Genomic DNA, 17,007 nt, shown 5'->3' with positions numbered 1-17,007 from the left:
AATAAAGAGACGTCAGGGGCTTCTAAAAAAAACAGAAAATACATCTTTTCCTATTTCCTGTGAGGAGAATTTATCTTACTTGAAATTTGATTCTGGTTTGCATTCTGGGATGGTGTAGGAAATTATTGAACAGCTTATCACTTATAAAACATTTTAATTATAACAAGCTTCCAAACGAAAATGGTTTGTTATGTTGTAATTGCTAAAGGCCAAGTTTCTTAGCATGCTAAATGACTCTTCATTTGTGATGCGTCACTTATTAAAAGAAAGTGAAGATGAGCGACGTGAGGAAGTAGCAAAGGTTCATCCACTGAAAATATTTTGAAAAGCACAAAAACAAGGTGTGCACCACAAGAACGGACCTCTGTCAGTGGCTATAGTGTTGTACAGACTTCAGAGATATGCAATCAAATGTATAATTAAATGTGATCATTATCTGAAGTTGCATTTTCCTTTACTGTCAGGGAGCCACAGCACTTACAGTTAAAACTGTGACTGCTGTAAGGAAAGCCTACAGTACATTAAATTTTATCTATTAAAACATAACACAAGTCATTTACTCTAACCATACTCTCATTCAGCGAAGAGAAATTTCATTTTATCTCCATCGACGCCACATGAAAGCCACTGCATCAGGGCTGAAAGACTCATGGATTATTTAAATATTCTTTCCCACAAGATGCTGGGAAGACAGGCTTATTATATTCCTTACAAGATAAATTTAAAAGCAGTTTCCTGGAGTCTAACAACTGGCACAGCAGCTTCAAGTACTTCAAAGAAAAGGAAAGTGATTAAAAATAGCCTGGCAGATGAGAAGAGGATGACACATTATTATGTGGTATGTATAACACAAGGCCACATTTTCTAGAGGTGGCAGGAAGAAGAGGATGAGCCATCCAAGAGTAGGCTATTAACATCAGGCAGCAAGGAGCAATTGACAACTGTATCCATTAATCCATCATTAATGGAACCCCTAAATCTAATTTAAGGACACAGCAATGTAAATGGAGGAGGGCTGCAGCATTAAGCGCTTTTTGTATCTGATGAAAGTGCTAAATGCAAAAAGAGCTAAACCTGGAGGACTGGGTGGTGCAGTGATTAGTACTGCTCCCTCACAGCTCCAGATTTCTGGGTTACTATAGATGCTGTCTTACCGCAGAAACATTTTTCAGGAACCAGGGACTTTTAAGAAACATTGGTAGCTGGTAGCTTTAGAAGCTCCTACTTCATTGTATGTACTTTTCATTCAACTATTATGGGGGCATGGGCGATTAATTACACTGATTGGGTGACTACAAGCTTTGGTGCCACCTTACAAATCTGTTAATGTACTGCTCCATGCACCACACAGACAATAATCTCCCCCCCCGTGTAATTATGATGACTTTGAAGCAATGAGGTGTGGACTATTGACCATGCCACACTTCCCACCAAGTGACTCTTCTTTGCATGTCACATATTTTGCATAAAAGTTATACTTTGTTGGGCAGTGGGAATGTGACACATGAAAGTAGCCCAGGGCCTACATCGTACTGAAACTCATTGGGTCCTGAAAGCGAAGTTCCTATGGTGGTGAAGCACCTATTATTGTGGAGTTTGAAAGTTCTCTCTGTGCCCTATTGGCAGTTCTCCAACATCTCAAAGATGTGCATATCCATCTTACTAACCGAAGGTTGTAAACCGGATATGGACGCAGGGCGCTGGGTGCATCGAGGTGCACATGCACTGCCGCACTGCACAGAAAACACAGAAATGAGAAGGTTGTAAACCGGATGTCACGTGCACTGCCACGAGCCCGCCACCTGTAACATAGACTTGCTCTAATCCACCGTGCCAGTAATGTAGATCACATAACGGTCATTCAGTTTGCCGTCCGCCCCAGAGTCCAGAGTCAAACTCAGCGGCGTCCACAGAGAAAACAAAAACGTGAGGATTCAGCGCATATGTGAATCACATTACAGTATTACAGTACGGAATCCCCAGACGTCCAAACTACACGGCATAAACCAGATATGGACACAGGGCGCAGGGCTGAACTTGCTGTGCTCCACTCTGCCAGCAGTCTGTGTCAGCAAAGGCAACAGAATCACGTCTCCACAAAACGAGACTGCTTTACTACAGATAAGCATATGTAATTAAATGACATTTCCCCAGACGCACCCACCCTCCATGATATGTCATCCAGGTTGTAAACCGGATATGGACGCAGGGCGCTGGGCACATCGAGGCGCACGCGCACTGCAACGAGCCCGCCCATAGCTAACGACACAGCCACAGAAACGAGAAGGTTGTACACCAGATGTCACGCGCACTGCCGCACTGCAACGAGCCCGCCACCTGTAAACTAGACTTGCTCTAATCCACTGTGCCAGTAATGTTGATCACATAGCGGTCATTCAGTTTGGCGCCTGCCCCAGAGTCCAGAGTCAAACGCAGCGGTGTCCCGCCCAAGCAACACAACCTGTGAGCTACACTTGCTCTAATCCACTGTGACAGTAATATAGATCACATGACGGTCACAGACTCTAACCCAGCGGCTTCCCAGACTCAGTGGCTGGCACACGAACACCACAACCTGTAAACTGAACTTGCTGTGCTCCACTCTGCCAGCAGTCGGTGTCAGCAGAGGCAACGGAATCACGTCTCCACAAAACGAGACGGCTTTACTACAGATATGCTTATGTAATTAAATGACATTTCCCCAGACGCACCCACCCTCCATGATATGTCATCCATCCAGATATCGGACGGAACAGAAACTGATTGCCATTCTTGGATTTCCGATTCGCTGGCGAATTGTGGGCTTACTGGTTAGATTAACTAGTCACTCTGAATCAGCTAAGAATAAGTGTATGCAACCATGAAAGAAGTGAATCTTAGGATGGACAAGTGTCTTGTTTAGACCCTTCCTGGACAGAACATGGACAGTCACAGCTGACTGAAGCCTTGCAACAGAAAAGACTGGCTCAGAAAAAGGTGATGAATGAACAGTAAAGCCTCACTATCCATGGATTTGCTTATCCACTATTATAAAAGTGTAACCCATTCTATGACAAATGTGGTCTAATCATGACTATCTGCAGCCATGCAGAGTTAGCAAAAAATTATGAGAGGCCTAGTGTGCAGCACCTGCATGTGTGATTGACCAATAACAGGTACGTGATGCCCTTATATGCCCAAGGCTGCATGCATGCTACACTCAATGGATAAATGAATATCTACCCGGCGCGGAGAGGTGTGCGTAAGCTGTTGAACTCTATTTGTGATGGGGATCAAGGTTTGCAATTGCTGCCCATTAACAAGGAATTCCCAGTAAGTGCAGGTCATAAGCTCACACTGAATAAGTACCTTCCATTTATGCACACCTCCCATTACTACTACTGAGTGAATGGTGTGGTGATGTCCTCGGATCAGCCCTGCAGCTGTTGCTAATGGCCTCTAATAGACGGCTAAGAAGATGACGAAACTTGACCACCTAGAGGAAGTAAAACTTGCAGCGAAGGGCAGACTTGTCCACTCAATCCTATCTCTCTCTGCCAGCCCGAACCCAAGTCACCTCTCTGGGGTACTGGTGGGTTTTGGGGAGTCGATTGGGTGCCCGCGATGGGGACTCTGGATGGGATAAGTTGTGATGAACTTAGTTGATTTCTGGTAGACAAATTCCTGCATTTATAGTAAAGTGTACTGTATTGTGAATAGGGTCCACCACAACCTAACCCCATTTTCTTATTGGATCAATGCTTCAATATCTCTGGTTTCCATATCTGTGAGGCTTTTCAGGAAAGTAAAACCCTGCAAATAATGATAATTGACTAGATGTAGTAACCAACTCTAAGAAAGACTCTTTTCCATCACAGCACTCACTCTCATGCACAGTTTACAGTGACCAGTTAACTTAACATGAGCTTGTGATAAGTGTTCTGTGGCACTGTTCAGGTTTTTAAATAATCGCATCCCGGGTAGTGCAGGCTTCCATCGGGTGAGGGTGTAGATGAGTGCACTTCACTCTGGGGAAGATTGGGGTGCTTGGCTGATCGCACATACATGTATAAAGGTGAGTGGCTCAGTGAGGTGTCTCATTCCTACCTCAGAGGTAGCAGCGTATCGCATCTGTGCTCAATCAAGGCAATATAAGAGCAGCCTGCATGACAGAGGGGAAAGAGGAACAACAGAGAAAGAAAAGGAAGAAAAGAGAATAGAATAGAAGGAGAAAGAAAGGCAGAGGTTAAAGGGAAAAGAGCAAGAGCAAGAGGCAGGTGGTCGTGAGAGAGCCTCAAGGAGAAGAGCCTGGGGCTGAAGACGGGAGCTTCAGGGAATGGTGGCGTGAGGCGTTTGTGTGGCTCTGTGCCACGCCCCATGGAATTCCTCAGCCAGGAATTGGGGGGATGACTGCACCTGTTGGTGGGCGTTTCCTCTTGCTGGGCACTTCCTCTTGCTGCAGGGTCTGGCTAGGATGAGTGGAGGAGACGGCAGGATTTATAGGGGAGTACTGGGGCTAGTATTTTGAAGAAAGGACTGTTTCTAAATTTTATCCTCGGTTTTAACTAATCATTTATTTATTGGATTAGGATTTTTTAACTTCCACATTGTCACATACTGAATTTTATGGATTATTTATTTATTTATTAGAAGAACAACTTCAGATGCACTGCACTTATGACAGCTGTTTTGTTTTTTTTTTTTAGATTTATTTTAATAAAAGCACTTCTCACCTTTACACCTTTCCCTTGCTATAAGTGTGAGTGTCCTCATTTGCCTGGCTCATCTTGGTTCATGACTGTTGACGGTTCGGGTTCAAGAGGGTCCCGAATATAATACAGAGCATGGAGCAGACCTACACTGTCACAGAGCTGGATTTTGTACATGTGTTTACAGGCATATAAAGTAAAGACTGGTGGATTTTGTATTTGGTGAGGTCAAATTTGAGTGGATTTTTGTCTTTTAGAACATGAAAATGGCTTTTTACAACAAATCCTGAAATGTCACTTTTCAATATAAACCAGACGATTGAAGCGTTCTACAGATGGGCGTTATGATTCCATTGTTTTGCCCAGTGCTGAATTTATTTTCATACAAGGTTTGTAATTGTGATTTCATTCTGAAATTGTGATTTTTTATTACTGCTTTGCTGGCATTTTACCTGCTGCGTTTTAGGATTTTTCAATCTCAAGTATTGCCATTTTGGGAACCTTTTAAAATGACTAAGGCAATGCTGTTGTTGGCTGCAGCAGCGTGTTGATATTACTTGGCATGCAAAAGTTGCCATCCATGACGTCATTTAGCTGCCGCTATTTAAGTTGGTGACACACTATCTTTAGTGTCAACAATTTTTGAATTGTGTGACTAAATAATTGTGTATATATTTAGAGACAAAATCATTTTAGTGAATCACGACTTTGCAAATTGTTGGTCTTTGATTTTTGGGTTATGTATTGGGTTTTGGTATTTTGTTCCCCTCATTATGTGGTCAATTTGCAAGTTAGCCTTTTGGTCCGTCATATTTAATCCAGCAATACAGTAAACAAAAAACTATGAAGAACATTTTGTATAAGTTTAACAAGCAGGTAATTACAAAGATTCTGCATTAAACAGTTGTGATACATCAAAATAATTATTTTTCATTTTGAATAAAAAAGCTTCTGATGATAATTAAAAGCTACAAGAACAGAATAAAGTATTTGTTACTTGTATAAAGAATACATGGTGAATTGTATGCTGGTAATAAATCTGACCCTCAGTTAGTGTAGATAAGAGAACTCATCTCCTTGTTTAAAGCTGGATTAAGTTTTGGCTTAGGAGCAGGGAGATGATAACAAGACTAAAGTGAACATCTGTTTATAATGAAACAAGCATAGATTTTAAGTGTGGAATCTCCTACTCAAGAAAAGTTTTTGAATATCAAAATTGCACAACTTTTTTTACTGTCATGTCTACCGTTATGTTAACCACCAGAAAAATAAGCCAAAATCATTGACTTTTTTAACAATAAAAAAAAATATTATGTGGAACAAAAACATGTAAAAACCAAAACGTCAGCATAATCACAGTAGGAGCCCAGTGCTGCACTGATGCAGATTTAGTAAATGCGCTTCATGTGATATGTTTTGAAACAATCACCAACACACATAGGCACTGTTCAAGCAGATGTTCATAGATTGTTTTGTAATATTTTTTGTGATGCTTGTGAATGACAGGGTTGAGTGTCAGTTCCAATTGAATTGATTCTACTTGTCATCCCACTTGGTCCTTCTACCGATATAACATATCGAGTTGCAGGTGTACCCAGAGCTCGCTTTGCAGAACATGTAGAACTTGACACCAAATTATGCCCATCTGAATGAAATGTACTGCGTCCACGAAAGCCTTTCTTTCTAACCCATGAAACTTTCGTCAATACTGATGCCACAATCAGAACATAGATGTTCTGCCTATTTTTTGATGACCACATGATATATTTCCAGCAGTTTCTACAGCTTTGGTGCTGAGTGATTGGCTTCATCATAGTAATTGTTATTAGCGGGTATTTCAAAATGAATGAAAAACGACACTCATTCATAAATTTGCCGAAAACGGGTGTCTACAAATGTTTTATGGATCAGTACCATTAATGGGCTGATTTACTCACTCTATCCCTGCAGTACCAGGAGACTAAGAAACACCCACATGTAGCAACTGTGACAAGTATATGGCTTACTGAACTCTTCTGACACGACTCAGCACAGCAGTTTATTTCAACAACAATTTTCTCCAACAGACTATCATTGAAAAAATCATAAATAGTAAAGATAACCAAGATCAACAGACATCTTTAGATCAAGGTTACCCATAAATGGGCAAAAAGAAGGTATAAAGTCAACACCAACACGAATGTCACTGAGACTAGGCAGGTCAGACTCTACCAAACAGGTGTCAGTTTCGATGCCCATGTTAACATCTAATGACCAATTCACATCATCATCACCATCAGTTGATTCAAGTAATAATTCAGTTTCAATTTGCTCTAAAACTGGCTTCATAGCTTTTCGTTTGCTATTGTGTTTTTGGTAGAAGGCTCTGCCTACTCATGAATATTGATGAGTTACCATAAAGTGACACTGAAAATATTCATTCTTTCTTGCAGCGTGATGTTATTTTATCCACTAGATGGCAGCAGAATACTGTCCTGAGAGTTACTGAAGGTTAACACTGTAAAGCAGATCATTACACACCAAGTCTGACTTGGGCTTAACTACATGTACACTGAATTCCAAGCCTGATTCACAATCAGAGGGAAACACTAAGGAGGTTAAATAATTAAATGTAGTGGTGTGTGACAAAGTTTCATTTTAGAGGGCAATTCTCAGAAAAAAGACAGGTTTACTTGTTAAGTTTTGCTGTAATAAATATAATTTAGTGTATATTGTCTTTAGTCATCTCAGTGTATAAATAGTTCTAATAGCACACAAGACTAACTGCCAAGAAATATGGTTATCTAGGTGCACTCCTGCACACTTTTCATAAATATGAATATAATTATTTGGCAGTGGAGTAGCTATATTATTTGTGTTGTTGACTCCATGCTTGTATAAAGAATAACCAAAACGATTTATATGTTTTTTTTACCATTGCGAATCAGAAATATTAGTAGGCAAATCATCAATATGAATTTTATAGCTAATAAAAGTATTCTTTAAAAATATAATCAGCCATTAAAAATTACACCTGGCAAAAAGACATACAGTATTGTCCAGTGAAATGGCCAGTCTAAAGTGACCCTGTATACGTGACCATGGGTGTGTGCAAAAAGTGTATCTTGTGTTCAGAATTGATTTCTGCTTATGAACAGTGGCCTGAAGATGCCAGAAACCTGCACTGGAATAAATGTATTCAAAAGATTGGAAAATAAATAACTTGAGAAACCCGTTGCCTGCTCTAGTCATTAGATGTTGCCACTGTTGGTTATGAAGTGCGAACATTCAAATGTTTTAAAGCTTCGCTGCCTGCCATGCTTCAGTGGGCACGATGTCTGGGTGAAGAACATTGACATGAGGCCTTTCTAGCAGTAACTACTGATTGGCCAAGCCTCTGTCAGCCACACCTGTATGTTGTATTTTTCATAATATTCAAAGGTCTGTATTCACATTGCACTCCTGTGATAACAGTTTGAGACAACTTGATTATTAATTCCACATGCTACCATACCCTTTCACCTTTACAGTTATCTCATAATATACGAGTCTGTTTGCACAAAGATGAGTTTTTTTAACAGCGTTCTGTTGCTAGCGACTGCCAAGACTTAAAAGGTCTTTAGTTTGTGATCAGTATTTAAAGCTATCACAGACTCCACTGCATTCTGAGATTCTCCACTGATTCTATAGTATGTGATGTGAAAGAAACATTTTTTCAATGTACATTTTTTTCCAAGATTTGAACATCAAAAAAAGCTGTCATTCTTCAGGGAATGCTTCCTTTTTGTTAAGATCCCAGCAATTCACAATCAAACACATCCCCTTTTCAACCCACTTTGTAACACTGCACTGTTCTTTTGAGTTTTGTGATGATTTCAAGACACAGTTCAATCTTCAGCTAATCCATAGGATGAATCCCCAAGATAAAAGATTGTTCACTCATCAGGTTTCTGCAAACTGCTTAAAAACTTTCAATGCATGTCAAAAACCATCATAAATCAAAAGGTCTACTATATCAAACTCTTTGCAACATAATTCATTTATGAATAAGCTCCCGAAAAAACATTACCGCTGATAGCAATCTGCTCATGTCATCCATTTCTTTTCTTTTTCAACATTCAGTTCAGGGTCATGAGAGGCCAATGCCCACCCCAGAAAAAATACATCTTACCCAAGATAGGGTGCCAGCTCATCTTTACCCATTTTTAGGGCCACTTTAGAGTTACCCATTAAGAAGCCTCCAGGTCTTTGGGATGTCAGAGGAAGCTCCATACAGGTAGTAATCGGGTTGGGACTCAAACTCTAACCACAGGGCAAACATTTGGTTGCACAGCAAACACACATGCAACATCTTCTTAAGCCGAACAATTCACTGTGTTCTGCATAAACAACACTACCACGTCTACTAGTACACCTGATACTGCTGTGGTCAAAGGACCCCTGACATTTTAGGGTATATAAAGGGGATTCTGATAAACATACAATATGCACCAATTGAAATTACATGAAACTGCAGGGTTTAGTAAGGGAAAAATTAGGAATCCTCCAAAACTAAGAGTCAACGGAAGATGACTAATTAAGCCAATGTCACATTACACAACTTCTAGTCAGAGGGGATGTCAAACTTGATGACTGCTGTTGCTGATCTTGTCACCCGTAGAAGTCAATTTTCATGACTGGCAATTGCTGGGGATGTCAAATTATGCGACCGTGTGACTTTTTTACAGCACTGTTTTTTATTTTCAACGTATTGTGAGCATGGCCCTTACCTGAAAGCCAATAACATGCTGTCCGAGTTGGTGCCCATGCAGAGGTTAACAGGTATGGTCTATTCAGCCACAATCAAGGCCCTTTTGTTTTTTTCTTTTATCCAATTCTGTTGTGGTACATAAAGTAGCCATATAATGTGACAAGGCCTTTGGCAAAGACCTAAAAAAAAATTTGCGATGTTTTCACTGGGGCAACAATATGGTAAATATGCTTTCACACTCTGTACACATCAAGTGGAATGAAGGTCCTACACCTCACCTTGTGACCACCAGGGGGTGCTGTAGCACCTCAAATCCCAGACACAAAGGCACAGACACAGGTCTCTGTATAAATAAAAGGTGTTAATCTTGAGAATACCTTTACAAACTCCAAAGGGTACACAAAGATTCCTTGAATATTTTTCTCCACTCCTCCAGGCAAGTTTTGTCTGCTTCCTCCAGAGAGGCTGCCACCTAGTGTGTTGGGGAAGAAACTATCCTTAATAAATTACTTTCCCTGGTCCTTCCATCTTATTGGCATCCCTGCCAGGTAAGGATCTCAGTTCTGCTCTGGCTGGGATGTCAGTCCCAGTGTGCTGCCTCTCATAACCTGAAACATCTGTCAACTAGACTGCTGTGCTTGCCTATTGATACCTTGTAGCGGGGGCCACATAGTTAATGTTGTAAATGTCAGTTCTGAGTGCGTCTCGTTTCATTGTCCCGTTTGCTGTTTGTATGTGTATCAGTTAATGCCGTCCCCCGAAAAGGGGGACGGATGATGGAAGGAGACCACAGCCACAAACCTGGAAAACACCTGTTCACGATTAATCAATTACTGCCGTCACAGGACTATTTAAGCCAGCAGGAGGAGAAGGAGAGGAGAGGAGAGAGAAGGAGATTTTTTTCACATTCACGACCACGAGCCATCTGTACCTGATATATTCCACATCGCGCATTTCCATCCAGTTTGTTTTTCTATCCGCCGGACTTGCTTCAAGGACCTCATCACGAGAGACCCCGGGGTCGGAGTTAATCATCCACCACGCACCGAGGATTCACGGTGAGGCTGCTCCATTTTGTCCGGGGAAAATCAAACGACTCATTTTCGCTAATTCAGTCAACCGCATTCAGGACAGTTTCTTTCTTACCGGACTCACGTTCACATTCATTTCCATATATCATTCAATTTTTGATATTCGTGTTGTGTGTTTATATGTTACAGGGGCAAGGGAGGGTTTTTGTTGTATTTATATTTGGTGGTGTCTTGTTGTTGCTGGGGTGGAGGGATATTTATATTTATATTTATATCTGTTTTCTATTTTTTGCATGTCTTGTTTCATTTAATACATTTAATCCGTTTAATTTTACATCCTGCTTTTGTGTATTTATCTTTTCACCGTCGATTGTGGGGAAAAGTTTAATTGGTTAGAAGTACGGCTTGATAAGTTAGATTCAGTCTCAGTAAATCATCCAGGCCACAGGTCTTGGAGGTGTAGCTGTTGGCTGGGTAAAGGGGTCGGCCGTTACAACCTAACACTGACTTCTGTGCCCGGCTTGCCAGCACATATACGGTATGGGCTACTGTAGCTTACGTGCTGATTCCAAGGAGGTGCTCATTAATAAGCTATTTATACAAAACCAAAAACAAAAAGCAAGGCATGTGTACATGATTAAAGATAACAAAGGTGCACTGCACATAAGATTGCGGCCTGGTGATTATACATTATTAATCATAAATGCTATGAAAGGCAAATACAAAGACCAAGAGATCTCATTTATAACATGACAGGACAGCTTTGTCAGTTCCAAGCCTTAATCAGCCTCATGCCTTAAACAGTTGCCTGGCTGACTATATGCTGTTGTAACTCGTTCTCAAGACAAACTGAAATAAAGTGCCATAAATAAGGGTCCACCTTAGAAAAGGCAATCTAGAATGGCCACAGTGACATTTTATTATGAAAGTTCACGCTCTATTACACAGCTTCAAGTGTACAGTACTATTTTTGCTCTTTTTGGTGTCATAAATGTTTTGTCACAAAGGTAGCTAGGGGCCAATATGTAACAATTTCATCAATGATAAATACGCTAATATATAAAATTACACTTTTCCCCCTTGAATATAACACATTCGATTACAATACAGTATATGAACTTTTCATACAATTACTGTGTAGTATTTGAATAGTCTTTGGCCAAGATGACCGTCTTTACAGTATGAACAGGGAACAATAATGTTCTTAAATCAAGACCATTTTATTTCCCCTGCAGATTTTGAAATGCTTTTCACCGCCCTTGGCTTAAGCTGAAGCATTTTATAGGACCTCATTGTTACTACAACTGAATGCAGAATTTGTCTTTGTGTAATGACATTGTTATCACATTCATTGTCTGCTTTTGTGTCGTGATGTAATTAGTAAAGATAAAGACTTCAATGTCAAGAGCCAAAAAGTCAATAGCAGAAGGCTACTGTTCATAACTGACTTGGCAATATCACCTTTTAGGTACCTTATTTTGTTTAAATAAACATCCATTTTCAAAAATGGTGAGAGCAAAATTAGACTAGCAGCAGTGTTAGAGCAATATTGCTCAAGCCACAGATCATACAGTTAAATAAAACTTATTACTGCATGATGTCTTGTGGATTGGAAAATATTTTTACCAGCAGCCAACACAAACACTCTGACATTATGTTGTAGACGAAGAAGCTGAGAAAAGGAAAAAAAATGCTACAGTATGCAAGTACAAGAAGCTATAATAAGACTTTCCACCAGACATTGATCAAACAGATCAACTAATTCTGACTGACTTGATTGCATGATTGATATTGTTTAATTAAGAATTTAACTAAAAACAGAGGTAGACCCCAAGCCAATGCAGTAACAGATTGACTGAATCTATTAGCATCAACATAACGGAATAACAAGGAAAATTCTGATCCATGTTGCATAAATCCATCTGTCCATACTAAAGTCACTTCAAGGTCACTGGGGAGGCCAGAACCTATCTAGAAACACGAGGGAAAGGGGGCACCCATCCACTACTGGGCAAACCCATGAACACAACTATAACAGCACAGGTAAAATTTGGGGCTGCCAAGTAACTCTCATGTCTCTGAGATGTGTCAAAAAACAAGAACTGAAAGAAAAACCACACAAAGCCACAGGGAGATTGTGAAAACTCCACACAGGCCAGGATTCTATTCCAGTCTCCTAGGATTGCCAATCTCTGATCCACTGTGCTGACCCTTTTTGTAACCATAAAAGAAAATCTTCATTAATGTGTATAGGCTTAGACAGCTTTAATAACGCAAGCTACAAGTTAGCTCTGCGCTGAACACCCCTAGTCAATCCAACTATGTGGTCCCAAATACCATGACTTAACTACAACAAAGATGTTCATAGGGGGGTCAGTCACCTCATGGTTTCTACTTTTTGGTTTGTCCACCTGTACCTTTGATAATCAATTTTGACCAAAACTATTTGCATATGAATAAATGAAATAGATCAGTTATAATATTACCCTCTGTACTTAAAACATTCCCTAAAACTGACAAATGTAAATGTAGTACAATTAGAGGGGTATACATCAAAAATCACTTGAAAACCTATTTTCTTAATAACTTATATGAAAAAACACAACTGATGACATGGTGTAAAAAAACAAAAAAATTGTCAGTGTATTTCTATATACAAGTAATGCAGTTTCATAAATAATACACGCATAATTTTTATCTGAATGCAATATCCAGAAAGGAACAACTACATATGGTGTATAATGTTCAGTTGTTAAATATTATCTCTAATTATAGATTCTGCTTGTGTAATCACTAAAAAGGTAGCCACAGACTCCAGGTTTACTTACCAGTTTTCTTATCAACATATCTCTTGCCAGCCTCTCTGAAGGCCACGACAGCTCGAAAATAAGAACGGAGAACAGCCCAGCGAAAAGTAGCTACGGGGTCTATTCCAATCAGACCACAAATGAAGGAGTTCTTGCTACTTTTCAGCAAGGCAACAATATCAGGCCGCATATGATCAGTGTTCTTCTCCCGAAAATCCTGTAAAATAAAAATTAAAAAAAAAAAGGCCAGCTTTTAAGAAGTGCCACTAGACCAAAACACTTTTTTATATATATGCATGTATGTATGTATATAAAACCTCTTGTAACGTCTGTATGCAAGATATATTTTCATCATCTTCCATTACATGTTCCACTATACATCTATCTATCTATCTATCTAAAAGTTTTCACATTTTGTTATACAGCACAACACTGAATCCCAAAGGATTTAATTTGATTTCTTTTTTACACTGATAAACAGAAAAAGACTCTGTAATGTCAAAGCGAAAACAGATCTCTGTAAAGTGGCCGAAATTTATTTCAAATATAAAACACAAACTAATTGACTGCATTATCGATCCTCTCCTCAAGACTAAACAGGTTTAATTCTCTTAGTCAGTCAGTGTTGGACATGTCATGTCCTTAGGTCTTGGGATGCACTTGGTGGCTCACCTCTGCATAGCCTCAAGTTCTGCTTTGTCTTTCTTGTACTGGGGTGACCAGAACTGCACCCAACATGCCAAGTGTGGTCTCACTAGAGCACTGTATAGTCTGAGTATGACATCCCACAATTTATATTCAACAGATTTACTATATGCCCTAACATTTTGTTTTTTAATCACTTCTACACATTGCTTAGATGATGTTGTGTCAATAAACTCCCTAAGTTCTTCTTCCTATAGAATATAGTCTCCCCATCTTGTATTTATAACAAACATTCCTTTCTCATGTGTAGCACTTTGCACTTCTCTACATTTAAGTGCATTTTCTAAGTATTCTGAAGCCTGTCCATGTCTTTTGTTTTTGCTGCCTTCTCAGGGTCTTCCATTCCTCTAATTTTATTGTCATCTGTGAATGTCACAAGTTTGCTAACTATACCAAAATTAATGTCATTAATATAAATCAGAAAAAGTGACTGCCCAAGGAGACTTTGACATAATACTGTAAGAGTTGCAGATGCTAACAATAAAAATGACAATCAGGTGCTATAGTCGAAAAACAAAAATAAACTATCTTCGTTAAAATCTGCTAGAAAATGGTATTTAGCTAGGGGGCAGAAAAAAATGGCTATGACACACTGAAAGTTAAGAGACGACAAATGTCCAGTAAACCACAAAATGCTCTATTTACATTAAAATTAACACAGAATTTATGCCATTATTTTAGTAAAACATCTGTGCATGTGTGTATATATACTTTATATACAGTTTATATCTACAGTATCTATCTATCTCTATATACATATATATATATACACACATATATACACTATATACATATATATACACACATATATACACTATATACATATATATACACACATATATACACTATATACATATATATACACACATATATACACTATATATATATATATATATATATATATATATATATATATATATATATATATATACACATACACTCACTGTATAACTATCTAAATATTGTGACGGATGGCCGGGGCCCATGCCTGGCCGGGACACCCCTTCACCATATCTGCCAGGGAGACAAGGGTGGTAAGCCCAGTATCTTCCCCTGGATGCTAGACGGCAGCCTCCCTAGGTTGAAGCGGTGCCTCGGACTCCCCGAGGGCTTCATGGGGGTTGGAGTTCTGTGCAGCTCTGTGGGGTTCTGCGGGTGCCGCCAGGGGGTGCTGCAACAGGAGTGGCTGGCCCCTTTTGGGCACTGGTTTCCCCTTACCCAGAAGTGCAGCCGGATGTCGGCAATCAACCACCTGGAGCGCTTCTGGGTACCCAATAAAAGGGAGCCAGCAACCACCACTCAGCAGCCAGAGTCGGGTGGAAGGAGGACAAAGCTTGCTAAGGAGGAGGACTGGTGGTGGAAGAGAGGAGGATAAGTGCTTGTTGTTACCTGTGTGCTTAAGTGCTTGGGACTGTGTTGTGTCTGTGGGTACGGGGAAGGCGTAGCCCACAGACAAAGAAATCTGTGTCGGGTGCTATACGGTGTCCATTCTTACAATAATTATATATATATATATATATATATATATATATATATATATATATATATATATATATATAATCTATATGCATACACACATATACTCACACACATATTTTATAAATACATATTAAACATATAAAAATCAGTTATGACACTAGCCTAACATAGACTTAAGCAGATTGACAATGGGGTGGTGGATAAGTGTGTCTCACACAAGTATATTAATACATTGAATTTCTTTTTTTATTAATATCACACAATTTTGACATACAAAGTAGACTGTAACTGAATCTACGTAATAAATGATATGATTTGGATAATCACTTCACTGCCTGTATTGTCTTTCTACAGTCTGAAGAAACCTGAAAAAGGCACAGAAAGAGGAAGAAGCACAAAACACTAGAGCTGCAGTTGACTGTAATTAGTTCAAAAAACAGTGGTTTAATTACTTTCAAACTTTAAAATAATTTCATGCTAAAATCATTTAAAATCTAATCAGAAATGGCCTGTTACCTAGGTTTAACATATGAGAAAAGTCTTAGTCCCTTCCTGAGGAATTTGGATTTTCCTATGAAAAACTACAGCACATGCTCTTTAAGCATTAAGCAAAGTTAGGTGAATTTAACAATATGTCCTGTACAATTACAGTCAGTTTGTTTAATTTTTGCTCCACTGACACTTACACCCTAAGACAAAAATTCCATATCTAAATATATGAAAAGCATTTACATCATTTGTACATATTTTAATATTCAAAATCTAACAAACAGAGTTGGTTTGCCCTTAGCCATCCAAAGGCATTATCATCTAAATATGAATTTACTGGTTCATTTAACAGTACACTCCTACTTATACACATAAACCACACTAATAAGGGTGCAGGCAGCAGATAAAATATACAACAGTATGTTTAAAAAAAATACTTTGATAGACCATTTTGAGATTCTCCTAACACAAGAATTTTATTTCATTATACATTCACTCACAGTGATACAGAATGCCAGTTACTGACCTTCACTCCATATTTCACCTTGCCAGCGTAATGTCTGATGATAAATGCAGGCTCCATCACAGCTGGGAATTCAATATAACTGTTCCCTTCATGCTGTCTTTTGAATTTATCCAAAAGAGTTTGGTTTGTAGCCTGTGGGAAACTGTAAACATAAGGAAAAAGGCATACAGATATTTTAGCAAGAATGCTATATTTTGGTGTTTGGTCATCTGAAGAGAGTGTCAGGTTGAAACAGAATTAGCTTGACAAAAGTTAAAACACTGACTCTAATCATGCTCTGACTTTTTTATCCTTTTACATAGCCCTTCCCTGGCTGGGTATGGCTGCTTACAACATCTCATTTCCCGATCGATCACCCTTCATTGAAGAAAATCATATTACAACATAGCAGACACTCAAGAGTTTCTGTTCATGGCATTTGTTCTGTGTTATTTTTTTTTAATACCTTCCAAGAAAGTAAGTTCTGCTAGTGAGAAAAACCTTTGAACTTAAGATAAAAAGAACAATTAATATGATGACTTATTCTTGTGAGTTCAAATGCCTGAACGGGGAG

General features: G+C 39.1%; 1 protein-coding gene across 1 annotated transcript in view; it reads right to left on the bottom strand.

Moving 5' to 3' along the window:
- myo9aa (myosin IXAa) overlaps positions 1 to 17,007 on the bottom strand; it is a 568,471-nt gene that overhangs the window by 131,297 nt on the left and 420,167 nt on the right. The window contains 2 exon segments of the mRNA XM_028823069.2: positions 13,277 to 13,472; positions 16,455 to 16,596. Of these exon segments, the coding sequence (XP_028678902.2) occupies positions 13,277 to 13,472; positions 16,455 to 16,596 (338 nt within the window).

Source organism: Erpetoichthys calabaricus, chromosome 17, assembly GCF_900747795.2.
Source record: "Erpetoichthys calabaricus chromosome 17, fErpCal1.3, whole genome shotgun sequence".
Classification (NCBI taxonomy): domain Eukaryota; kingdom Metazoa; phylum Chordata; class Cladistia; order Polypteriformes; family Polypteridae; genus Erpetoichthys; species Erpetoichthys calabaricus.
The sequence above is the reverse complement of the archived record's forward strand: the minus strand, read 5'-3'. Positions and strand labels throughout refer to the sequence as shown.